The 27,762-nt window shown below is 40.6% G+C and overlaps 2 protein-coding genes across 2 annotated transcripts; one reads left to right on the top strand and one right to left on the bottom strand.

Annotated features, from left to right (window-relative positions):
- Positions 1-2,855: 2,855 nt before the first annotated feature.
- On the bottom strand, positions 2,856-21,900 carry LOC127640068 (protein brambleberry-like). The gene is made up of 13 exons (XM_052122451.1): positions 21,816-21,900; positions 16,040-16,287; positions 13,501-13,629; positions 13,230-13,415; positions 12,657-12,879; positions 11,779-11,895; positions 11,484-11,663; positions 10,344-10,550; positions 5,501-5,660; positions 3,878-3,921; positions 3,674-3,798; positions 3,407-3,507; positions 2,856-3,147 (listed from the first exon to the last, which is right to left on the bottom strand). The coding sequence occupies exons 2-13, from the start codon at positions 16,274-16,276 to the stop codon at positions 3,018-3,020; spliced, it is 1,839 nt and encodes a 612-aa protein (XP_051978411.1). The 5' UTR covers positions 16,277-16,287; positions 21,816-21,900; the 3' UTR covers positions 2,856-3,017.
- A 280-nt stretch (positions 21,901-22,180) lies between these two features.
- faap24 (FA core complex associated protein 24) lies at positions 22,181-27,260 on the top strand. The gene is made up of 4 exons (XM_052122478.1): positions 22,181-22,338; positions 26,210-26,349; positions 26,530-26,685; positions 26,996-27,260. Exons 1-4 carry the CDS (start codon positions 22,230-22,232, stop codon positions 27,236-27,238), a joined length of 648 nt encoding a protein of 215 aa, XP_051978438.1. The 5' UTR covers positions 22,181-22,229; the 3' UTR covers positions 27,239-27,260.
- The last annotated feature ends 502 nt before the right edge of the window (positions 27,261-27,762 follow it).

Genomic DNA, 27,762 nt, shown 5'->3' with positions numbered 1-27,762 from the left:
TGTGTGTTGTGGCTTCACAAATGCTTTGCTGCATACCTCGGTTGTAACAAGTGGTTATTTCAGGCAAAGTTGCTCTTCTATCAGCTTGAATCAGTCGGCCCATTCTCCTCTGACCTCTAGCATCAACAAGGCATTTTCAGCCCACAGGACTGCCGCATACTGGATGTTTTTCCTTTTCACACCATTCTTTGTAAACCCTAGAAATGGTAGTGCGTGAAAATCCCAGTAACTGAGCAGATTGTGAAATACTCAGACCGGCCAGTCTGGCACCAACAACCATGCCACGCTCAAAATTGCTTAAATCACCTTTCTTTCCCATTCTGACATTCAGTTTGGAGTTCAGGAGATTGTCTTGACCAGGACCACACCCCTAAATGCATTGAAGCAACTGCCATGTGATTGGTTGATTAGATAATTGCATTAATGAGAAATTGAACAGGTGTTCCTAATAATCCTTATTATTAGGTAAGAATCTTTATTTCATATTTCCATTGACTGGCATGCATTCGTCTTTTGATACAGTGAGAAATATAGAAACTGTATATCCCCATCTGTCACTCACTTGACGTTTTGTCGATTGTAGTGACACTAGGGCACTTCTTTTGAGGGCCTCGGTTACCTCCGAATATTAGAAAAGGTTAATGAAAAATTGGCGAACAGAATTTGCATGTCCCGCCCCCAGACATATGGGTATAAAGGTCGTGCATCTGTTCAGTCAGATTCTTTCTTTGGAGCCGAGCGGTTGTGTTATCAGTGAACTGAGACATTCACTACTGTTCCACTCACCTCTAAGAGCATTGCTGTTGGATCCAACGGCGCATTACCAGTGGCTTTCTCCCTTCTCTGCACGCCAGTGCAGCCCACGCCCCTGGGCCCTTCGACAACGTTTCCTAAAAGCAAATAGACCTCTAAAAGAGTATATATTTCCTCAAAGAGTTAACACATCTACGCTGAACATCTTTATAAAGACGTGTCTTTTTCAAGATGCCTTTCCCCCTTTATGTTGTTCCTGGATGCAGCAGATATCGCTCTGCTTCTGACGGCCATAGGCGTTGCCTCGTGTGTCTGGTCACGATCACACCGAGGCAGCATTTGTGGATGGTTCATGTACTCATTGCGAGAACTTGACCATGGCATTGTGGTCGCAGCTTTCCTTCCTTATAGGGAACGCCACTCCAGCCGCCCCCCACGTTGCTCCTTCCCACGTGATTGAGGACGACCCGGCTGGCGATGGAAGCGCTTTGGGGAGTTCAGCTGGCACGGTTTCGCATGGTAAATCCCCACGAACCACCTGCCCCCCAGCACACTCGATTGCTAACATCTCGGCTTGAAGTGAGGAAGGAGGAGGTGGGAAACAGCTGAAAAGTCAACGTAAAATGTAATGGTATAAATAAACTTAAAATGAACATAAACAGACTCACATGCAACGCGGCTGTGTGCATCTCTCGCCATTTTCATGTCAGCCAAAATGCTTGGGTGTGGGATAAAAGCGTGGCACCCCTGGTTCTGGTGCAAATACCACACACTAATCCTATAAAATCTCACTGGTGTGTGTTAAATAACAAGTAGCACTCTCTCTGGCAACAAATTTGCAGCAGGCAGACAGCAGAGCATCTCAATATCCTTCTGTCCTATTGAGTTCATTCTTTTATGCAGCTAGGCAAGACTGGTCTCCATGAGAACACAAGTCTGCTCTTTGCGTTATTGGTATTGAGAAACACCTTATGTGACATGTACTATGTGAATAGAGGCCGGGGCCACCCATGGGGCATTCAAGCCCATCCAATAATGGTCTTAAAGGGATAGTTCATCCAAAATATATCATTCTCTAATTATTTACTCACCCTTACTAACCCTCATGTTGTCTCAAAATGACCATGCGATACAAGTGAATGGTGACCAAATTTTCAAGGTCCAAAAAAAAAAAAAAAACAGTATAGAAGTAATCCAAAATACTCCAGTGTTTTAATCCATGTCTTCTTAAGCAATCCAATCGGTTATGGGTAAGTACAGATCAAAATGGAACTCCTTTTCTCTGTAAATCTTACAATTGCAGTCTCTAGGTATAATCATGATTGATGATGATTCAAGCTTGATTACACTTCCTAGTGCTTGAGGTTTGTGCAGAGGACTAGGAAGTGTAATCAAGCTTGAAATCCTGATAGCCAAGGAGACTGCTGGTGTCAAGATTTATAGTTCTATAACAGATTGTTCATGTGATCGCTCTGAAAGTTATTAGAAGAATTATAAAAGGCTCTTATTATATCCCAATAGATAAAGTACTTACGAAAACAGAGACGGCTGAAAAAGTGGACGGGCACTGTTGTGTTGTAATGGGTCCAGAAAAGTGCCACAAAGCAGAATTTAAATGGCAAATTCTGAAAAACGTTTTCTGAAAAGCTGCCAACGAATCGCTTTCTTCAGGCAAGAAAGCTACAAGACAACAACCTTGTGGTGGAGCAGTTAGTTTGTCATAATAACATTTCTGTTTTTAAATATAATGGTCAGAAAATGTTACTCCTTTGTAAGCAGAGAACACACAAATTGAATCGCTTTAAATAGTTTTATATAGATTCTGCTACTATACTCCAATCCTGTCAAGGCCTGTGTTTGTCGATCAAGGAAATGTACATTCATTAGAATCACAAATTTTTTTTTCTCCAAGAACATTTTAATGCTTCCAAAAATATAATGCAGTTGCAGATATAAAGTAAGCATAAGTATTTGCAAACTAGCACATGCCCAAGTTAACGAACTGAGACGAGCGTATTCTTGAAAGAAATCACATTTTTCATAATTTATTATAAATAATGCAAATTAGATTTAAAAAAAAAAAAAAAAAAAAAAAAAGACACTGCAATAAACTAAAAATGTATTAAAAACTCCATGACCAAAACCACATAAAATCACTAAGATTGAATAGTTTAAGTGCTGTATTAGTCAACATATACAGTATATAGTGTTAGTTCTTCTTAAAACAGACTGCTAAGTAACCAAACACAGAAGAAAAACCCATTTCACAGTTGACTGTAGGGTGTGTGGTCACCTTCATGTACCCTACAGAAGTTCTGACCCACCACAGCCCTCTTCTTACATGGTTGACCAAGCCGTGTGGTACCGCTGCACAAAGGACGACCCGAAAATGAGCTAGGAAAATGAGAGGGGAAACCCAAATAGACATACAAGTATTCAGTGACCTGTGAAGTGATTTAATCCAGTTTAAATATTACTTTTGCAAATACATTTGGTGTAGCTAGTACAGGGCTGCTGCAGAGTTTATAAATCTAATTTATTAGACTTTTTAAGACCTTAAATTGTAGAGAACTTAATCAATGACATTTAAGACTTTTAAGGACCCTGTTAGTGATGCAGAAATAGTACACTTCAGCTTCAACAAAGCACGTACCTGTTGCTGGCAAGTGAATAGCTGGGACTCGAGCTTCGTGAGTGGTTCATTATCTCCAACACTCCTCCCAGGTCCCTCTGAGGAATATTCTCCAGCAATGCCTGCCAATGAGAGAATGATTTAGATCCATCGGTTATACTTTAAAACACTGATATTAAGACATCCTTGTGACCTGCCATATAGAATTCAGTATACTTTTAACTTGTCAAAATTGAATAAATTCTAGCAATTAGCTTTCCATTTTTTATATAATCCAGTTCTTCTCACTCCTCCAATGCTGTGGCGATTCTGCAGTCTGGGGGTTGAATGGTTCTGCGTGCCAAAAGTATGATGACTGAACTTCAGAGGGATGAGAGGCTGAGACGGGGACGCAACCAACAAGCATGGATCACCTACAAAATAAAAATAAATAAATAATCAGGCTTAAGACTGTGTATATACATGAAATTTAGGTTAATGAAAGCATCATACCCATCATGAAGCCATCCACCTCCAAATCACAGTCTGGGTCATTTCTATGGAAACAGAAATACAGGTGCTGGTCATATAATTAGAATATCATCAAAAAGTTGATTTCAGTAATTCCATTCAAAAAGTGAAACTTGGATATTATATTCATTCATTCCACACAGACTGATATATTTCAAATGTTTATTTCATTTAATTGTGAGGATTAAAACTGACAACTAATGAAAATCCCAAATTCAGTATCTCCGAAAATTTGAATATTACTTAAGACCAATACAAAAAAAGGGTTTTTAGAAATGTTGGTCAACTGAAAAGTATGAACATGAAACGTATGAGCATGTACAGCACTCAATACTTACCGTAGTTGGGACTCCTTTTGCCTGAATTACTGCAGCAATGCGGCGTGGCATGGAGTCGATCAGTCTGTGGCACTGCTCGGGTGCTATGAGAGCCCAGGTTTGACCTCTCACACCCCTTGTGAGAGGTGTCAATGGTTGTCTTTTGGACAGCTGTCAAGTCAGCAGTCTTCCCCATGATTGTGTAGCCTACAGAACTAGACTGAGAGACCATTTAAAGGCCTTTGCAGGTGTTTTGAGTTAATTAGCTGATTAGAGTGTGGCACCCGGTGTCTTCAATATTGAACTTTTTCCACAATATTCTCATTTTCTGAGATACTGATTTTGGGGTTTTTCATTAGTTGTCAGTTATAATCATCAAAATTAAAAGGAATGAACTCTTGAAATATATCAGTCTGTGTGGAATGAATGTATACATTATCCAAGTTTCACTTTTTGAATGGAATTACTGAAATAAATAAACTTTTTTATGATATTCTAATTATATGACCAGCACCTGTATAGTGAATATTTGTCATTACATTTTTTGAACCACCAGTGTTTGCTTTCAAGAAACACTAAAGCTTCCATTTTAAATGTACTACTGTAAGCCCAACCTTCTTTTGGTGGATTTAGAAGTTATATATTTAATTAGGGTGACATTACCTTACGAGAAATAACCATATCAACCATATGGAGTGGTGGTGGTGTAGTGGGCTAAAGCACATAACTGGAAATCTGGTAATCAGAAGGAAACTGGTTCAAACCCCACAGCCACCATCATTGTGTCCTTGAGTAAGGCACTAAACTCCAGGTTGCTCCAGGGGGATTGTCCCTGTAATAAGGGCTCCGTAAGTCGCTTTGGATAAAAGCGTCTGCCAAATGCATAAATGTAAATAATAACCAGTAATCATAGTATCTGTAGTAAAACCATAGCAACCACAAAATTAACCGTATTACCACAATCATGGTAACTACTTTATAGAAAAACCATGTTTAATTATCATACACTAAAACACTTTGCTTCAAAAAGAAAGCAAAGTCCCTTTAAGGCTGCACAGGGCTCAAGTGAATCAGTGAATCATTTGTGAGAACTATATATGAACTGTCAGAAACAACTGATTCACTTCAATTAATAGTTTTTCACAGCACTACACGAGGGTAGAATATGTGCCCTGTGTAAACAACCCCCAAGTTATCGTCAGTTTCCGTTCTTGATATGCTTCTGCAGAGATGACCGTTTATTCAAACAAAACTTTTCCTTGATTGATTCAAGTGTTAAAAGACTCACTGCACAGGAGTGGTGGATGATGCTGGGCAGTGCTCAGTCAAATGTCTCTCCCTTTCTGGTGTTTTCTCTTTAGGTGCGCCTAAAGGAAGAGAGGGAGGGCTGCAGGTCGGACCCTTCATTTTGGACAACTCCAACATCACCTGTAGCAAAAACCAGCGACCTGGAATACAAGTAGATGAAAGGGAGGAGGAACAGTCACATAAACCTGAGAAGAACAAAAGCATGTAAAAAGCTCACACATAAGACCACCATCATTAATGATTCTACAGAAGTTCTCAACCTTGGGGCCTCTACCCCTATGAACTATATACCTCAGGTCTAACCCAGGACATCATTCCACCCCCTTAATTCCATTTATTAGAGTTATGCACACACCTCTTTAGTAATCCTCAGCATTTCTCTTATGAATAGTGGAACACAACACATGTAATCGTGTCACTTGTGCGCTTTCATAAATATGATTTTCATATCTATAAAAGTGAAGTATGCTTTTTGTTCCTCAAGGTGGTGCTGCTGATTCTGACTTGATTTATGTTTGTTTGTGCATTTGTTCATTTTTAAAAAGGAATATTCCTGGTTTAATACAAGTTAAAGTCAATCAACGGCATTTGAACAATCAACACCCAAAAAAATTAATACAATAAATTTAGGTTACAGTGAGTCACTTACAGTAGAAGTGAATGGGGCCACATATATAGATCAGTGGGCCACATTAATGAGGGTTTAAATGCAGAAATATGAAGCTTATAATTTTATAAAAAGCACCCATGAATTCTTCTGAAAAACTCATGTTTTATTTGAGCTGTTAAGTTCATTCATAATTTGTAGTCATTTCAGGCTTTCAGTGTTTGTTGACATTACATCGTCATGGTTATTGTAAGTAAAATTGGATATAACGTCACACAGAAAATGTCACATATGGTTTTTTTAAACAGTGAGTATTTTAAACATTCAAAACATTGCCCCTGTTTGCTTCTATGGTCACTGTAACACAGATTTTTGCTTCTTTTTTTTTTTTTTTAAAGAAAAAGAAGAGCAAGTCAAAATAATTTTTTTTGTGGTAAATCAATGTTATGTCACAAATGTTGTTGACTCAGCTTAACTTGTATTGAACTCAGAATATTCCTTTAACAAAATTCTAGGGCTATTTTCATGGTGAAATTCAGGACAAAAATAAAAGCAGTTAAAAAAAAAAAAAAAAAAAATACAAAACTTAAATCCAATTCATTTACATTTGACATTGCTATTTGACGAAGCAACATGGAAGTAAACTATAGCAAGTGTAACATGAACAGTATGATTTGGAAACCTGTGATTCGTAGGTCTATTTAGACTCAAAGTGCCTTAGAAAATACACGTGTATCTTACACTCACCTAAAGGATTATTAGGAACACCTGTTCAATTTCTCATTAATGCAATTATCTAATCAACCAATCACATGGCAGTTGCTTCAATGCATTTAGGGGTGTGGTCCTGGTCAAGACAATCTCCTGAACTCCAAACTGAATGTCAGAATGGGAAAGAAAGGTGATTTAAGCAATTTTGAGCGTGGCATGGTTGTTGGTGCCAGACGGGCCGGTCTGAGTATTTCACAATCTGCTCAGTTACTGGGATTTTCACGCACAACCATTTCTAGGGTTTACAAAGAATGGTGTGAAAAGGGAAAAACATCCAGTAATGCGGCAGTCCTGTGGGTGAAAATGCCTTGTTGATGCTAGAGGTCAGAGGAGAATGGGCCGACTGATTCAAGCTGATAGAAGAGCAACTTTGCCTGAAATAACCACTCGTTACAACCGAGGTATGCAGCAAAGCATTTGTGAAGCCACAACATGCACAACCTTGAGGCGGATGGGCTACAACAGCAGAAGACCCCACCGGGTACCACTCATCTCCACTACAAATAGGAAAAAGAGGCTACAATTTGCAAGAGCTCACCAAAATTGGACAGTTGAAGACTAGAAAAATGTTGCCTGGTCTGATGAGTCTCGATTTCTGTTGAGACATTCAGATGGTAGAGTCAGAATTTGGCGTAAACAGAATGAGAACATGGATCCATCATGCCTTGTTACCACTGTGCAGGCTGGTGGTGGTGGTGTAATGGTGTGGGGGATGTTTTCTTGGCACACTTTAGGCCCCTTAGTGCCAATTGGGCATCGTTTAAATGCCACGGCCTACCTGAGCATTGTTTCGGACCATGTCCATCCCTTTATGGCCACCATGTACCCATCCTCTGATGGCTACTTCCAGCAGGATAATGCACCATGTCACAAAGCTCGAATCATTTCAAATTGGTTTCTTGAACATGACAATGAGTTCACTGTACTAAAATGGCCCCCACAGTCACCAGATCTCAACCCAATAGAGCATCTTTGGGATGTGGTGGAACGGGAGCTTCGTGCCCTGGATGTGCATCCCACAAATCTCCATCAACTGCAAGATGCTATCCTATCAATATGGGCCAACATTTCTAAAGAATGCTTTCAGCACCTTGTTGAATCAATGCCACGTAGAATTAAGGCAGTTCTGAAGAAGAAAGGGGGTCAAACACAGTATTAGTATGGTGTTCCTAATAATCCTTTAGGTGAGTGTATGTGCAGGGCCTCTAAACCTAAAGGGCCCAGAGCTCTAACTCCATTCATTTATTTATTTTGAGATACCTTTTGTAAATCCATGTAAATGTCAGCCTTATGTGAAATGCCGAATGTGTGCTGGACTACAGCAGCGCGAGCACAGACACTCGAGTACGCACTCAAGGAATCTGCATCTCACAGGCGCTGCTTGTTTATTTGCAGGACTACAGAGAACACAACACTGATTCACAAAATGTTTCCAAACACAAAGATAAGGTGCAGTTTACCCTGGCTGTGCACAAAGCTGATGGTTTAAATTCATATAAGAGACAGAATTTGTGCAACAGTATGGATGACTTTAAAAAGTCCTGCATGTATTTAATGTTTAATTATAAGGTGAAAGATGCCTTAATACACAAGAAATGTGCACAGTAAACATTTGTAATATTTGGTTAAATGTGAGCGTTCTTGAACAGTTATTCAGTTTTTTGTCAGGAGTCAGGACTGGGGAATAAAGAACGATTATTGTCATGGATGGATCAAACACAATCTCAGATTAGCAGGGAATAAAGTGCACAATGCATAGATCTTCAAATGATAAAATCAAACAAAAATGATCTCCATCACTGCCTGCAACACAGGAGGTTTATTCTTAATCAAGGGAAAATGCGTAATTCTTCCTGGACAGATTCAATTTCCATGAGGCAGCGCACGCTACGGTCTATAGACCTCTTCGGGTGCTTTGATTTGAAATGATTTAGATTGTCTGCACACCTGAGCAAAAGGGGGAAAAAACATTGGTTCACCGTTTATCAAGCGCTGAAACTTTTCCAGGTGAAAAACACCTTTTTTTTTTGCAACCTGAACTTCATCAGAAGGTCGATTTGTGACAGCAGCGCTGAAAAAGCTTGATGCAGCGCAAACAAATGATGAAACAGAACACCGGTGTCTCGAGATGTGTTAATAAATATTGAAGTTATTTAAACTTAATGCAGGGAGTTGTGGCGCGGCAAAACAAAGAAGTCCGTCCCGTAACTCGCCCTATAGCTAAAAACTGAACCTGGCTCAAAACCTGATGGTTTGTTGGGGACCGTCCGACTCCGATTGGGACGGACCTCTAAACATGTGCAAATAACCAGAAAGTGATTTTGGTATTTGAAAAGGCTAGCGTTATTAATAGGGATGTGCACGCATGATTTTGAATCAGTTCATAATTAAAAAGTACATATAATTGGCAGCAAGGCATTTCTCCAAACTTTTCTTCCATCCATTTGAAAAATCCAACCAAATCTGCCAAGCGTCCTGTAGCACATAAAGGTGAACGTAGTCACGTCATGGGGTACCTCCACGGTTCTTAATCCACCCTTTCTTATGCGTTATGTAACTCAATATTTATTTGACAGCCAGTTGTGTCTCCTGAGATTACTGCGTGGAAGGAATGAATCCCATTCTATCATTTGTTGCATATATGAAAAATGTCACAATATGAAAATATATCCTATTCTAATATTTTCTAATAAATAGTAATAATAGTCTTGAAAATGCTTTGAAAATTTGAGACTATCTGGGCATTTTGTAGATCAATTTGAGATAGATATACAGTTGAAAACAGAAGTTAACTTACACCACAGCCAAATATATTTACACTCAGTTTTCCAGTTTGGAAATTGCTCCCAAGGATGAACCAGACTTGTGGAGGTCCACAATATGTTTTCTGAGGTCTTGGCGGATTTCTTTTATTTTCCTATGATGGCAAGCAGAGAGGCACTGAGTTTGAAAGTAGGCCTTAAAATACATCCACAGGTACACCTCCAATTCAGTACACCTCCTAACAGAAGCTAACTGGCTAATTGTCTAAAAGACTTGACATAATTTTCTGGAATTTTCCAAGCTACTTAAAAGCACAGTTAACTTAGTGCATGTAAACTTCTGACCCACTGGAATGGAGATATAGTCAATTAAAAGTAAAACAATCTGTTTGTAAACAATTGTTGGAAAAACGACTTGTGTCATGCACAAAGTAGATGTCCTAAATGACTTGCCAAAACTATAGTTTACTAATATTAAATCTGTGGAGTTTTAATGACTTCAACCCAAGTGTATGTAAACATCTGACAACTGTACAGTAAGGGTCGGGCCGCTAAAGATCCGAGGCATGGAATAATGTTTGGCGAAACACCTATGTATTTAAGGGTTAAATCCTTAAAAGATTGAGATCCCCTGTGTTAATACATTCACAGATGCAGTATTGTTCTCAGCACATATACACTACCTAGTGAAAGTGTGAACAACAGTAGAGTGAGTGAGACCAGGTCAAGAGCAGACTGCTGGTTGATCTCTGCGACTGCATTGATTGGCACAGCGAGGAGCAGAGAGACGCGAGAGAATGTGGCACACTGCAGGAACGACAGCAGTACCGCAGACAGCAGGAAGTAACCAGTGTGAATCACACACGTCCACAGAGCACTCAGGCTCAGGCCTAAAGAGAATTAGACAATATTAATAGCAAATTATGACTTCTGAACACTGCCAAAATCTCCTACGAAAATTCCCTGAGTTAAATCTCTTAACACAATTAAACTCCCATGCAGGAAGTATTTATTTGCAGAAAACTTGTTTAATTTTAGGTCAATTTGCTTCTATGGTGAACCTGCAGAAAACCTTTGGTAACAACAGACAGTTTGCTACTACTGGAAAATAGTTATTTGCTTAACTTTTGACAGATCTTTCCATTAAGAGACACAATAATACAGGGCTCAACAGGAAGTGTTTATTTCTTCTAGCCAGTAATTTAGATCTTTACTTGCCCTGCCAACATTTTCAAGTTCTTGACAAAAAACAACTAAGATTTAAATGAGCAATTTCATACAGCTAATATATAAAGCTATAATTAAATGCAACTTTAACACTATTGCTAGAAAATGATGGCAAAAATACAAAGCATTACGGAATGACAAGTCATCAGAGCAAAACAGTCTGGTTTCGCAATAATAATAAAAACAAAAATCTATATTTTGTTTCCGAATGGGAATTGATTTTAACTACAGCTTACAAACCTTTAAAAGACAGCTCAACTGTGAGCTCAGAGTTGTTAATACCTAATATTTATCAATAAATAAAAAAATATATTGCTTCTAATCAACAACATTAAAAAACAATAGTTTCATATTTCATGCACAGTTTCTCTCAATTTCTAAAATCTTATGTAAGCCAGCAACATAACATTACTGTTGTGACGAGTCATCAGTAGAATGAATTAAATCCCTAGGATTTGTAACAACAATGTTTATTACATCAAAGAAAAGCAAATGCTGCCATCTGCAAGACATAAAAACATGTGCACAAGATCAACAAACATGAGATGGATTGACTATCTCAAACTGCTTCCATGCTAGCGGGCCAACAGAAGTACCTGCCGATCCAAGATAGCCTTGGATCACATGCAGTTTGTCCTCTAGTCGATTCTGCATGTTGTCCAGATACATCAGCATGTACCCAAGTGTCCCATTCATACGCTCCAGTTTACTCATGAGCTCAGAGTAGAACTGAGCAGTAGTGTTTTGCTGCTGCAGGAACCCGTTCAGATTCAGCTCTAAAACAATAACATGAGGTATTATTCATGTGCATTAGCAAGCACCAATAATAAGTGATGGCAAATGGGCCCGTTTATTTTCAGACAAGATGCTTCATTACGGAGAAGAAATCACCCATTTTATCGTAGATGTCCTGAGCACTTCCTCGGACCAAAGCAAGGTCAGCGAGAATAGCCTGATGTCCGTCCTGAACTTCTGCGGCCTGATCCTTCATCTGTCCACTAACATTCTCTGGAGATGTTAAACAAACATGAAACCAAAAGGATGAAAAAACATTAACAGCAGGCGCTCAAATTTTACTTCAATGTAAAAGTTAAATAAACAACATTTCTAACCCAGTAACTTCATGAATACATTTCACGCCCCTCTGAAATCAACAAAGTTGAATCTGATGTCTCAATATGTAAAAGAGCAAAATGAGAATCCACAGGTCACTCCTTCAGGATTCCCACCAATCAATTTCCCTGTTATTTACAGGTTTTTCATACCCTTTGAACCCTGTTCATTGTTTAAAAAGAAAGTTGAACCAAAAATAGAAATTCTCTCATCATTTACTCACCCTCATGCCATCCCGGATGTGTATGACTGACTTTCTTCTGCAAAACACAAATTAAGATTTTTTGAAGAATATTTCAGCTCTGTAGGTCAACAATGCAAATGAATGGGTGCCAAAATTTTTAAGCTCCAAAAAACAAATAAAGGCAGCACAAAGTAAACCATGTGACTCCAGTGTTTTAATCCATGTCTTCAGAAGTGATATTATAGGTGTGGGTGAGAAACCGATCAATATTTAAGTCCTTTTGCTAAAACCTCCCAGTATCCTTTGTGCTTTTTGAGGATCAACATTTTTGTCACAATTCACTTGCATTGTATGGACCTACAGAGCTGAAATATTCTTCTAAAAATCATCATATGTGTTTAGCAGAAGAAAGTCAATGAGAGAATTCATTTTATTTCTGCGTGAATTATCCCTTTAAGCAACAGTGACTGACCCATTCTCTGTGTGATGCCCAGAATCAACTGTGCCACTAGCTTCTGCCCGGTGCTAATGAGAGCTTTCTCCTGTGCCAGCCTCTGCAGATTCTCACTGATCGAAGCATCCAGCTGATCTTGACCTTCCTTCAGCACCACCTGCTGGATCTGCAGAGCACTGTGACCCTCCAGCAGCTTATCCAGTGAGGCAGCGGTCATCTCCCTCAGTTCTTTCTGACCTTCCTGCAGTTCACACAAAGAACCACAGAACATTAAAGCTGATGTGTTTCATTTTTAGATGTTAAACTGATCTCTTCTATATTTAATAGTCTTAATAAGCAATCAACTAAAAGTTAGCCATTCAAATAATTATTTCCCCTGAAACGTGTAAACACTGGCTCTTTTACAAACATTGCTTCATTTGAGCATCTTGACCAATGGCAGGAATTTGGGACAATAATATCTGTGCGTCCAATCAATAGAACAACAGAAAAGAAAAAAGCACATTAAATCATTTTAAATGACTATTGGGGAGGAGTAAGAAGAAATCTAGGCGTCATGCCAAAAGTCAGGCACCCCATTGAATAAAACACCTTCAGATCGTTCATGGCGTCCAGTTGACTAGTTGCAGTGGAGATCAGGGCGTTTACGGTTAATTCTGTGCGTTTGCGGAAGTGCTGCTGGCGCGTGACGTAACACACGGAGCGTGCTCGATTACTGACAATGTGATATGCATTCCACATGTCTGAGTCCATGTCCGCTGTGCACTCTTTAATAGTCTGCAGGGAGAGAACATTTATTAGCAATCTTCACAAAAGCTAAAAAATTTGAAAGTTTTAGCCATTGCTCCATTTTTTTTTTTACCATTTCTTCAGTGCAAGGGTAAGTCCTGCGACCCTCTACCTCTGATTGGCAGTTAAACAAAGCCACGCCCAGTTTGGCTAGCTGCTCCTCTGATAGGTCACCACAAGTCGCTTTCAGCTGAGCAACAACCTATTAAAAGGAGCATTTAAATTAGATGCCAAAAATTGTAAATACATTAAATAAAACAGTTACGTGCCAGAAGGCCGGTAAATGTTATTTCAGAGTAATATATGGTTAAAAATGGATTGTAAGAATTACAGGCTGGCCCTTGCTGATGTAAGTGATGTGTACAATTTAAATCAAACATCTACTTATGTTGCATTCAATCTTTTATTTGTTCATGGCATCTGGACTTACACTGACACCTAGGGGTGTGGATGAAGCATTGTTCAAACGCATTAGTTTTCAGTTACTGATGCCATTGTACAATTTCACTATTCATAGTAAGCCATGATTCATTTATCCAGGAGATAAACTTTCAAACAACAGGCCGGTTACTGAGATGAAGTGCTTGGTAGTTGGTCAGTTGGTCAAGGGATCCTAACATGGCCACCCCATGAGGGTGCCCCAGAGGCAGCGGCAGCCGATTTTGCCGGGGCTTCAGCCCTGAATGTTTTGAGTGTAGCCCCAAATGTATTTTGAATAGTTGACTGACACATATGAAACCGGACAATAGCCTATGTAAACCCCCGAAATCATAAGTTGCCTTATTTCATTGTGCTTTGGCTTTGCACATACTGCATACAGCCTGTAAATATAGACATAGGCATAATCTAGCCTATAGAATAAGTTTCTTTGCTGTCGGTAGCCTATTGTCGACTCAGTTTCTTCCTCTCTGTTGAATATGCAGCAGGTAGGTGAGGAGCTGACATCAACTAACTTTACTTAGTGGCGAGTTAACAGCAGTTAGCAGGAAAGACAGCAAAAATGAAGCAAATGAGGCTTTGGGGATTTTTCCGAAAGAAGTCAGTGGGTAAGAATTCACATTTGTTTTTGTCCTTAAAGTCTGAAGATCCTCATCTGGCTGGCTTTCACCCACAGTAGGCTAAACCTCAAGAGGTCCACTACCGACTGCCATTACATGTTGTAGCCTCTAGCCTCCTTGTTAGCGCATCAGTCTCTCACGCCGGAGACGTCGGTTCGAGTCCCGTTCGGACTGTACTTTTCTTGTTTATCAGGTGTTGTTTTCTCTAAGATAACCAATAAGCAGTAGCATAAATTGTATGTGTGACTTATTTTGTGATATTAGTTTGAAGTAAATATACACTTTGATTAAATGGTTTTGTAGAGTGTAGCAAAGATGAGCAACAGATTGAGGAGCTGCTGTGCCAGAATCAGGCATGGAAACTGGTAACAGTTAATCAGTCACTTTACTTTAGAGAAAGTTAAAAGTGAAACATTGTTTATCCCAATGCTCCTAATGATCCTAATGAAAGGATTTTTAACCCCGGTGTCCTAGCCAAATTCCCCCCATTGGCCCCTATCTATCATGGCCTCCTAATAATCTCCATCCCTAAATTGGCTACATCACTCTACCATCTCCTCTCCACCAATAGCTGGTGTGTGGTGGGCGTTCTGGCGCACTATGGCTGCCGTCGCATCATCCAGGTGGATGCTGGTGGTGGTTGAGGAGATTCCCCCTATACTATGTAAAGCGCTTTGAGTGCCTAGAAAAGCACTATATAAATGTAAATTGTTGTTGTTGTTGTTATTGTTGTTGAATTTGACAGATGAACATTGAGAATTATATACAGTTCGATGCCATGGTGTGTCAATGAACTTAGACTAAAGTCATTCATGTATTGCTTTAACTTAGGATCTTATACATCATTTTGACTATTTATGTCAAAAAATAAAAATTATTTATATTAAATGTTTTTTTTTACCTCACTTTACTCACTATAATATAACTCTTTTGTGATGACTTTATGGTAATGCACATGGCAATTCAAGAATCGCGATAGATCTTCTCTTCCCAATACATTTTCTTCAATGGTATTGGTCTACAATTTGACATATGTAGCACTTGATGAATTAGTTGTTTGAAGCTGATTTGCAATAAGTTATGTGCTGTATCTGTTCTTTTGCATACAGATGATTCAGGGAGGAGAGAGGATGTTGAGGATAGTACTAGAGTGGAAGATTTAGGAACTGTAGAAACAGGCCCAGCCAGAGCAAAACTCAAAGAATACCCTCTCACCAGCTTTGGACTACAGAGAAGTTGTTGCTAGTGTGAAAATAAAATTGTCTGGTCTAAGCCCCGGATGTCCTTCAATGCTGGAAATGCCTCTGGGGGGCCCTCTCCATGTAGAATAAAACAGCTTTTATTAGTGTTCATCTCATGCGAGTGCTTCTGATTTTAAATATATACATGCTTGGTTTAGATACATTTTATTTTTTTTGGTTGAGAAAAAAAAAAAAAAAAAAAAATAGTACATGTCTGCACCTTTAAGAAAACATCTTTTGATACTTGCAACAATTTTTAACTCTACATTACATTTATCATCAGATATACATCATAACTTGCTGTTGCACTTACCCGGAAATGGCAGCTGTCCAGAGGACTGAGTTCCATCTGTTTGGCTTCAGCCAGAAACTTTTCATCAGCAACATTCATTTCAAAGGGTGGGGCATCTACTTGTATCAGAACAGGGGCAACAGGTTTTTGTGGAGGGGCAGGAGGAGCTGGTTCATGCTTCTTCATCCAGTCAAAGAAAGCATCCACCTGACCATACTGCATACTCAGCACCCACAACAGCAGCAACCACAGACCCATACTCAATTACCCTGAGAACAGAGCAAAGGAAGCAGAAGATGAAATATCTTAAAACAGCTTTATTTAACCCAAAATGAAGTAATAAAGTTTTGATATTGCGATATCACAAGGAGGTATCACAACAACCCAGCTTCCTCTAAAACCACAAATAACAGACAAGTCTTACTCTGTAACAATCCCATAATTTTTTAGCAGTTACAATTAAAGGGATAGTTCACCCAAAAATGAAAACCCACTCATCATTTACTCATGTCATCCCAGGTGTGTATGACTTACTTTCTTCTGCAGAACACACATCCATAAAATCAACATAATGCTTGATCGGGACAAGTGGAAATTTGAACAGGCAATTTAAAGAGAATTTTACTTGCCCGACTGGACAAGTAGCCTGATTAAAATCGCAATAACGAACGTTTGCGCAATAGCACGGGATTGTGAAAATGTTTAATTTATACATATATATTCCTGTTTGCACACAGCTTCCCTGTCAAACAAATATATTTACTGAATAAAAAAATAAATAAAAAAAAAAAAATTAAATATCAAGTCTCAAGTGAGACTGTCGAGTTCCGATGCCCTCCCTCCCACCTGCACCCCAAAATGTCTGTGCACCTCCCTGCCCAATTGGATTGCTTAAGAAGATATAGATTTAACCACTGGAGTCGTTGTGTTTAATTTTATGCTGCCTTAATGTGCTTTCTGGGGATTTGGTCAATATTCTCTTGCATTGTATGGATCGACAGTGCTGAAATATTCTTCTAAAAATCTTCCTTTGTGTTCTGCAGAAGAAAGAAAGTCATACACATCTAGTTTATTATGAGGGTGAGTAAATTACGAGAGAATGAATGAAATGAAGACTCCAGTCAAATCAGTAACCCTATAAAAGCTTTGTATTTTACAGGAGGGGGGTCCCCTCAACGGTGATCCAAGATGGCGGCGCGGTAGCACGCAGCGGCCACTCCGGATCCACAATGGTGCTATTTTTGTTAAAAAAGCCCGACTTTTGCAACACATGGACATCGGAGCAACCAGTGTTCGTGTCTACCATCGCCAGACACTACTCAAATATAAGACTCATGCAAAAACCAAGCTGCATGATGACCTGCAGGAGGCGCTACGCGTACTCGGCTTGCTGCGGAGACGAGGCCTCCAGCCCTCGGCGTCGCCTGATGCTGGTGGCGAGGACGTCGTAAGCGGTGTCGCGAGCGAAGCGCGGAAAGAGGGCGGGGGTCCATGCTAGGCTAAAACAAACCCTAGCCGGCCGGCTCTCCCGTCTATCCTGCTCTCAAATGTTTGCTCCTGGACAATAAACTGGACTATATCCGACTCCAGCAGGCTACGCAGCGTGAGTTTAGAGACTGCTGCGTCTTTGTTTTCACGGAGACGTGGCTCAGCGACAGAGTTCCGGATGCCGCCATTCAGCTAGACGGGCTCGCCTCGTTTCGTGCCGACAGAAATACAGCTCTCTGCGGTAAGACTCGCGGTGGTGGCTTGTGTGTTTACATCAACACGGAATGGTGCAAGAACTCTATGCTAGTCTCTAGTTACTGTTCATTGCTGTTGGAGCTTGTGACTGTTAGATGCAGACCTTTTTATCTACCACGGGAATTCACCACTGTTTGCATAACCGGGTTTACATTCCCCCAGCGCTAACGCTAAGGAAGCGCTCTGTGAACTGTATGGGGCTATGAGCGAACTGCAGAACGCTCACCCCGACGGACTGTTTATTGTCGCCGGAGATTTCAACCATGCAAATCTCAAGACAGTGCTCCCTAAATTCCATCAGTATGTGGACTTTGCAACGAGAGGGCTGAACGGCTTGATCTTGTTTACACAAACATCCCAGGCGCGTGCGGGCGGAGCCCGCCCCCACCTCGGCTACTCAGACCACATCTCTGTTATGTTAATTCCAGCATACAGACCGCTCGTCAGGCGCACAAAACCGCTTCAGAAGCAGGTGAAAACCTGGCCAGCAGGAGCCATCTCTGCTCTTCAGGACTGTTTTGAGTGTACTGACTGGCACATGTTCAGGGAGGCTGCAACATATGGCGATTCTACCAACTTGGAGGAATACACAGCATCAGTGACCAGCTACATCAGCAAGTGCATTGATGATGTCACTTTCTCAAGACCATCACCACACGCTCCAACCAGAAGCCGTGGATGACTGCGGAGGTGCGCACGCTGCTGAGGTCCGAGACTCCGCCTTCAGAGCAGGCGATAAGGCAGCCCTAAGAACAGCTAGGGCCAAACTGTCACGGGCAATCAGAGAGGCAAAGCGCGCATGCGCCCAGAGAATCCACAGTCACTTCCAGGACAGCGGTGACACGCGCGCATGTGGCAGGGCATCCAGGCCATCACCAACTACAGGACAACATCAGTTGCCTGTGACAAAGATGCCTCCCTTCCAGATGCGCTGAACGACTTCTACGCTCGGTTTGAAGTGCAGAACGACGTGATGGCGAGGAAGTCCACCCCTCCTCCCAACGACCAGGTGCTCTGTCTTACCACGGCAGATGTGAGGAAAACTCTACGTAGAGTCAACCCACGGAAGGCTGCTGGACCAGACAACATTCCTGGCAGAGTGCTCAGAGGATGTGCAGACCAGCTAGCAGATGTTCTTACCGACATCTTCAACATCTCTCTGAGCAGCGCCGTTGTTCCAACGTGCTTCAAGGCCACCACCATCATCCCCATGCCAAAGAAGTCTCCAGTGTCCTGCCTCAACGACTACTGTCCCGTCGCACTTACACCCATCATCATGAAGTGCTTCGAGAGGCTCGTCATGAGGCAGATTAAGACCCAGCTGCCCCCTCACTAGACCCACTGCAGTTTGCGTATCGTTCAAACCGTTCAACGGACGATGCCATCACCACAACCCTCCATCTGGCCCTCACCCACCTAGACAATAAGGACTCATACGTTCGAATGCTGTTCATAGATTTCAGCTCAGCATTCAACACAATCATTCCCCAGCACCTGATTGGAAAGCTGAACCTGCTGGGCCTGGACACCTCCCTCTGCAACTGGATCCTGGACTTCCTGACTGGGAGACCTCAGTCAGTCCGGATCGGGAACAGCATCTCCACCACCACCACACTGAGCACTGGGGCCCCCAGGGCTGTGTGCTCAGTCCACTGCTGTTCACTCTGCTGACTCACGACTGTGCAGCAATGCACAGCTCGAATCACATCATCAAGTTCGCCGATGACACGACCGTGGTGGGTCTCATCAGCAAGAACAACGAGTCAGCATACAGAGAGGAGGTGCAGCGGCTGACGAACTGGTGTAGAGCCAACAACCTGTCCCTGAATGTCGACAAAACAAAAGAGATGGTTGTTGACTTTAGGAGAGCACAAGGTGAACACACTCCGCTGAACATCGACGGCTCCTCTGTGGAGATCGTCAAGAGCACCAAATTCCTTGGTGTTCACCTGGCGGAGAACCTCACCTGGTCCCTCAACACCAGCTCTATCACCAAGAAAGCCCAGCAGCGTCTCTACTTTCTTCGAAGGCTGAGGAAAGCACATCTCCCAACCCCCATCCTCACTACATTCTATAGAGGGACTATTGAGAGCATCCTGAGCAGCTGCATCACTGCCTGGTTTGGGACTTGCACCGTTTCGGACCGCAAAGCCCTGCAGAGGATAGTGAGGACAGCTGAGAAGATCATTGGGGTCTCTCTTCCCTCCATCAAAGACATTTACAAAAAACACTGTATCCATAAAGCAACCAGCATTGTGGACTGACCCCACACACCCCTCACACAAACTCTTTACCCTCCTCCCGTCTGGCAAGAGGTACCGAAGCATTCGGGCCCTCACGGCCAGACTGTGTAACAGCTTCTTCCCCCAAGCCATCAGACTTCTCAATACTCAGAGACTGGTTTGACACACACGTGTCCTGAGTTGCACTTTAATAACTGTCACTTTATAACTGTCTGCTACCTCAATAACTGCTATGTGCATAGAACATTATCTCATAGTATGTTATGTTTACATTTTTAGAAACTGTCATCTTTTTGCACTACTGTGTACTGGTCGGCGCTGCACTGTCTATTGTCCTGTTCATTGTCAGTAATTTGTTGTACTGTCCTGTACTTTTTGCACATGTTTGCACGTGCACTTTATATAGGTATATATAGGTATTTTATTTCGTTGTGTTGTCTCATGTGGTCCTATGTTGGTCCTTTGTTGTTTTTATGTAGCACCATGGTCCTGGAGGAACGTTGTCTCGTTTTGCTGTGTACTGTACTAACTGTATATGGTTGAAACGACAATAAAAACCACTTGACTTGACTTGACTAGGGGCCTCCATGCTAGAATCAAATGACCAGCCAAATACTACTCAATCTCTGTAACCGCCCTGTTACTGGACGCTTTAGCTCATGGATTTATTTAATCATTGCCGACTGTGAAAATGTAACTTCTACATTGGAATCGACAACTAAAAACTATTGCATTTAAATGATACTGCATCTACACCCCTAGGTGTCAGTGTCAAGCCCAAGATGACATCCATACTGTATATACATAAATACTGAGGGCGACTTTAAAGCAATGTTTTTTTTTCTGCCACAAATCATTCTAGAAAAAAAGAAAAACAAATCCAACAGAGAGAGGATTCTCGAAAAAAAAAAAAAATGTGCCCAGAAAGTGAAGAAAAAAAAACAAACACTTAAGTCCCATGTGTATGGCTACGGGTAAATATAAAAAAAATAAAAATAAATTGTCACACATTATACATACATTTCTGCATACACATGGTGAAATTATTTATTTTTCACAGTCAGAGTGCAGGGTCAGCCATGATACGGTGCCCCTGGAGCAGATAGGTTCAAGGGCCTTGCTCAAGAGCCCAACAGTGGTGTCTTGGTGGTGTTGGGGCTTGAACCCAGAGCCTTAACCGCCGAGCCACCACTGCCATATATTGTATATAGATACATAAATAATTGATACATATCAAATATAGATATAATAAATGGAGCAATACCATATAACAGGCAATATAGATTCAGTAATCACTGATGCATATTTAAGTACCATGATAATACAATCTGATAACTTTACCATGGGTTCATTAACGCAATAATATTACAAAAATATATATTCATTGACAGCACACATACGTAACCAAAGAAAAATAGCATTTACATTACAGGCTATATTACTTAAGTCTGGCTTTATTATTCTTTGCAAATCTGCACATATGTTTAGTATATTGAACCAAAAAGATAACAGATCTAGTGTGTCCGTCACAACAGAGAGCATGCCCATTATTATTATCCTGGGGACTGAAACATGTCCGGGCGTGGATCCTATCACAGCTGATCGGAGTCACATTCAGTGAATACAAACTGCCAAATGAACCCATTCCACAATACACACACTATATCACTAATGCAACAGTTTTAAAACCTCAAATGTCTCATTTATTTGGACTTTTGGTATTAAAAATTGTGTTTACGGAAACCAGATCTTTTACAATTATAATACAAAATCACACTCAAAGTCCCAAACAGTACTTTTTCAGCACTTACCTTGATATGCACGTTAGAACGACTATTTACAAACTCCAGAGATGAATTCAGTTGAGTGTCATCAATACACGCATCTAAACGCTCTTGTCTGTTTTCAACTGGTTAAATTGACTCACAGCAGCCAATCAGCGTCAACGGCTTGAAGCGGAAACATCGCGAGGTTAAGATAGGCGCGATATTTGACGAGGCTTGTGAGTTTTGTTTGGTTTTGTTTTGTTTTGCTGGTGGGAAGTTTGCTCAATGAGAAATATTGATATCTCTTCTCATACATTAAGAGAACTGAACGAGGAACCCTGACCGGATAAACCTTTATGGACTTCTTGAAGATATGCTTTTGTTGATTGGAGCGAGTCAATACAGTCGTACAGAATTGAATGAATAATTTATTGATTATTAAATCGGTCGTTGTCTGTGATGGAAACGAATCCCGTTCCCGCGAAACTAATCAACGCCGCGCCTCCATATGGACATATTCTCACTAATGAGAAGTGGAGGGGCTCATCACTTGTGCAGTGTTTTAAAGGTTGAAATTCATATCATTACACTTTCTACATATTTTTATTAACCCTTACCATAATTCATGGTAACTTTTTTTCTTCTACTTGCACACGTACAAGCTATTTTTACTACTGTAAAATCGTGGTACATTAAAGGTGCTGTAAGAGATTTTATGAAATGACACACAGAAAATGTCCCTGAAAGATATCCATGAAACATTACACCACCCTGTGACAGCCCGCGTCTCTGAAAACCGTTTCACGGTTGTCAACAGAATTTCAAGAACACTATTTTGTTCCAGTTTCCTTTTAGGTTCCAGAACTGTTAAAATCGCTTTTAGCACATTTAATATGGGATCTTTTTCAAACATTGTAAGCTTTAAGAACCTTTCTGAAACTCTATTTATTTCATCGTTATTTTCGATGACTAGAAACTATGGTAACATTAGTAAATGTTTTTATAATTTAGTTTTGTCTCTGAGCTCAGTTAAATTATTCAAAAATATATAAATAATACATTCTCTCAATTTACTTAAATACACCTCATCTGTGGTGAGTATATTTTCAATTTCTCAGTTCAAAGTAATTTTTATATTTTTTTCTGAGGTTTAAAGGTGCCATAATATATTTACTGTACTAAAGCATACAATTATCATAATATGTTATCAAGGATTTAGGAAACAAGCTAAGTTGAAATACTGGCTTCTCCTTAAACAATGCCAGTTTATTCTACTTTGAAATGTCTGTTCCGGGCCGGAATTTCTGTTTGTGTTTTGGCCTGTGTGATCCTGCCCACTGCCCATTTTCCAATAGTATTTCGACACCCGGGTTGCCAGATTTGAAACAAGTTAGCGGGCAAACACAACAAGCTACAGCCATGGAAGCCAGCAATACATCTAGCTAACATTGACAGAAATCCACATGAGCTGGTTTATAATAATTTTCAAACAATAAAAACATTGCAACCATATACATTAGCTGATCAACTTGCAATGTTTGTCGCAAGGCTTGTCGCTTCCCATTGCTCGTTCCTGTTGTGTGTCCTCAACCTGGCAACCCACGTGAGCTTCGCGTCTGGGGAGGAGAGGGCAGGGGAGACTATTCAATCCAATATTCATTTTAAATGCTTGATATACACTCACCTAAAGGATTATTAGGAACACCTGTTCAATATCTCATTAATGCAATTATCTAATCAACCAATCACATGGCAGTTGCTTCAATTCATTTAGGGGTGTGGTCCTGGTCAAGACAATCTCCTGAACTCCAAACTGAATGTCAGAATGGGAAAGAAAGGTGATTTAAGCAATTTTGAGCGTGGCATGGTTGTTGGTGCCAGACTGGCCGGTCTGAGTATTTCACAATCTGCTCAGTTACTGGGATTTTCACGCACAACCATTTCTAGGGTTTACAAAGAATGGTGTGAAAAGGGAAAAACATCCAGTATGCGGCAGTCCTGTGAGCGAAAATGCCTTGTTGATGCTAGAGGTCAGAGGAGAATGGGCCGACTGATTCAAGCTGATAGAAGAGCAACTTTGCCTGAAATAACCACTCGTTACAACCGAGGTATGCAGCAAAGCATTTGTGAAGCCACAACACGCACAACCTTGAGGCGGATGGGCTACAACAGCAGAAGACCCCACCTGGTACCACTCATCTCCACTACAAATAGGAAAAAAAGGCTACAATTTGCAAGAGCTCACCAAAATTGGACAGTTGAAGACTGGAAAAATGTTGCCTGGTCTGATGAGTCTCGATTTCTGTTGAGACATTCAGATGGTAGAGTCAGAATTTGGCGTAAACAGAATGAGAACGTGGATCCATCATGCCTTGTTACCACTGTGCAGGCTGGTGGTGGTGGTGTAATGGGTGTGGGGGATGTTTTCTTGGCACACTTTAGGCCCCTTAGTGCCAATTGGGTATCGTTTAAATGTCACGGCCTACCTGAGCATTGTTTCTGACCATGTCCATCCCTTTATGGCCACCATGTACCCATCCTCTGATGGCTACTTCCAGCAGGATAATGCACCATGTCACAAAGCTCGAATCATTTCAAATTGGTTTCTTGAACATGACAATGAGTTCACTGTACTAAAATGGCCCCCACAGTCACCAGATCTCAACCCAATAGAGCATCTTTGGGATGTGGTGGAACGGGAGCTTCGTGCCCTGGATGTGCATCCCACAAATCTCCATCAACTGCAAGATGCTATCCTATCAATATGGGCCAACATTTCTAAAGAATGCTTTCAGCACCTTGTTGAATCAATGCCACGTAGAATTAAGGCAGTTAGTTCTGAAGAAGAAAGGGGGTCAAACACAGTATTAGTATGGTGTTCCTAATAATCCTTTAGGTGAGTGTAAATGTTACATATTGCTCCTTTCAGGAAATATTCTGGGTTCAATTCAAGTTAAGTTTTAACCAACAGCATTTGTGGGATAATGTTGATTTACCACAAAAATTAATTTAGACTCGTCCCTTCTCTTTAAAAAAGAAACTCGAGGTTACAATAAAGTCAATGGGGCCAATTTTTGAACGTTAATATACTCACTTTTATATATAAAAAAAAAAAAAGTTATATCCAATTTTACAACTTTGTTGCCATGAAGATAATGCTGGAAACCCTAAAATGACAGTTAAAACCACTTGTATTGAACCTGGAATGTAAAAAAATAAATAAATAATTCAGTCTCATTAAAAGCTGAAATTCTTGAAAAAAGATATATTGGCTTGTGTAGTGCAGAACAAAATAAGCAGTGAAATATTTGTGTTTTAAAATATGATTAATATTTAAAAACACTTGTCCACCAAATCAAAATCATGTGGTAAACCATAAAACAGGGCAGACCCCTGCAGTAACGTTTTTTCCAAATTGGGCACATATAAAAAAATATATATATTTTATCCCCTTTCTCCCAATTTGGAATGCCCAATTCCCACTACTTACTAGGTCCTCGTGGTGGCACGTTTACTGCCCTCAATCCGGGTGGTGGAGGACAAGTCCCCGGTGCCTCAGCTTCTGAGACCGTCAATCCAAATGCATGACATCGCGGAGGCTCACAACATGTGCAGGCTCAGCTACTCTCCACGATCCACACACAACTCACCACACGCCCCATTGAGAGGGAGAACCACTAATCACCACCACGAGGAGGTTACCCCATGTGACTCTACCCTCCCTAGCAACCGGGACAATTTGGTTGCTTAGAAGACCTGGCTGGAGTCACTCAACACACCCTGGATTCGAACTCGCGACTCCAGGGGTGGTAGTCAGCGTCAGTACTCACTGAGCTACCCAGGCACCCAATGATTCAATTTCTAAGAACTTGAAGTGTTTTAAACTAGATTTTTTTAAATATTTCTTATTTTTTAACACCTTGGACAACCTTATTTCTCAATGGCCCATATGTTGTTTTGATTCCATGCATTCTTGCCTATTATAACATCAGAATGAGAATTACCTTTATTGCCAAGTATGCTTACACAAGGAATGTTTCATGGTGACAGAAGCGGCCAATGAATATGCAACCATATATACATACATACAAACATATACATTTAAACATATATACATATAGTGACATAAAAATAAGATATAACAGATAAAAAAAGAGAAATCTAATAAAAATAATGTTGTGTACAGATATACAGTTATTTGTAGGTGATGCAATGTATTGAAGAAGAGGTAGGATATGTTAAAGAATATAAATGAGATGTGGATATAAGTAGGAACAGAAGGAACATGACAACATTTGTCTTTATTGACATGTAATTCAGTAGTCTATTAACACTTTAATATAAATATGTGATGCAGCATGTCTAAAAGGTCTGTTTTTACTGTTTACTTTGACTTAATGCCACATTTGTCTCTTTTTTTTTTTTTTTTTTTGTGGCAGGGAGTGTGAAGACGATCTTTGAAGAGGAGCTGGGCATTGTGGACTTCTGTCTGAGCAATAAGACTTGTGTCCTCTATGTGTCAGAGAGTGATCAGGTGGCAGGAAACAGCTACAGGAGGAAGATCGTCCGGTTTAGAAATGTGAAGATTTTGTGTGATATTTTTGAATTTCTCTGCATCTGTTGCCGTATTACCTCTGAATTTGGCATATTTGCTAATCCCTGAACCTTTTATAAACAAACAATTTCAGGAATTCTGTATTTTTAAGAATATTTCAAATAAACCCTCACTCACAGGGTGTAACTGTTATTATTAATGCAGGCTAACAGTGGTCTGCATGGCATTGTGATTGTGGAAAAGACTCATCTGAGTGAGCAGTACTTCAGCGGGCTGCAGAGTTTTGTGGTTTTGGAGTTGGGTCTGACACTACTGCCCGTGTCCAACGCTGCTGAAGCCGCACAGCTCATAGCACAGCTGGTAAGAGAATGTCACTGTATGATTGAAACCATTTTAAAATGTCATTCTCAATCAAAATCATTCTCTAAGTTAATGATTACACAAGAGCAATTGTGTAATTGTTGTGCAAGAATGAAAAATTGGCCACACCATCACCCCTTTGAGCATCCAACTTTGTTGCATGCTCAAATGTATGCCACTAAATAGTTACAGAATAATGAGCTGATTGTGTAATGTATGACATGTTCAGATCACATAATACACACAAGAGTAGATGGTATTATATCAATGCAGTTCAGTCCAGTGATTGGGATGTGTTTGTCCTGCGCAGGTTCTTGGAGAGAACAAAGAGAATCCGTTCCGCAGGAGAAGTGTGTCCAGACTGCTGGAGCCGGTGGTGTTGAGTTTGGTTCAGCAGATTCCTGGGGTTGGAAAGGTGAAGGCCATGCTGCTGCTTCAGCGATTCCCCGGCATCCATCAGCTCTGCAGAGCTTCAGTCCAGGAACTAGAGGCTGTAGTGGGGCAGACAACAGCCCAGCACATCACAGCGTTCTTCCACAACGAGTTCACATAGAACTCCACATCAACGACTCCAGTTAAACACACACCCTGGATTTATCATGCTAGTGATAAATTTATCATGCATATTTAATGTTACTATTGAATTCATGTTTTTGTCTTCTTTTGTTAATTTATTGTGACACTTAAGGCATTTATCTGACTACTATTTCAATAAACCTTATTCATGGATATGAAAGGATAAACACTTTCATAGCTTTTTCAGCTTTTTTCAGCGTCTTTGCATCATTGCAAATTTTGAAGTGTACAGAAGAACTTTCAACAATAGGTGGGGCCGAAGACTTTACTGTGTTCGACCCCTAAACTCTTTTCCAAAATCAGTGTGCAACAGTGGATTTGTAGAGAATGTCTCTATTTGGACTTCGGTAGGTAAGTCAGTTCATCGACGGCCATCTCTGGAACGCTCCTGGGCAGCTTTTTACTATAGATGCAATCAAGCGGCTAACAAGTGCAGATCTTATCTACTTGAATGGGGACAGACTGAAATGTCCTAAACGGTTGGTCGAGATTACGATCGAT

Source organism: Xyrauchen texanus, chromosome 49 (assembly GCF_025860055.1).
Source record: "Xyrauchen texanus isolate HMW12.3.18 chromosome 49, RBS_HiC_50CHRs, whole genome shotgun sequence".
Lineage (NCBI taxonomy): Eukaryota > Metazoa > Chordata > Actinopteri > Cypriniformes > Catostomidae > Xyrauchen > Xyrauchen texanus.
Note: the sequence above shows the minus strand (reverse complement) of the source record. Positions and strands in the feature narration are given on the sequence as shown.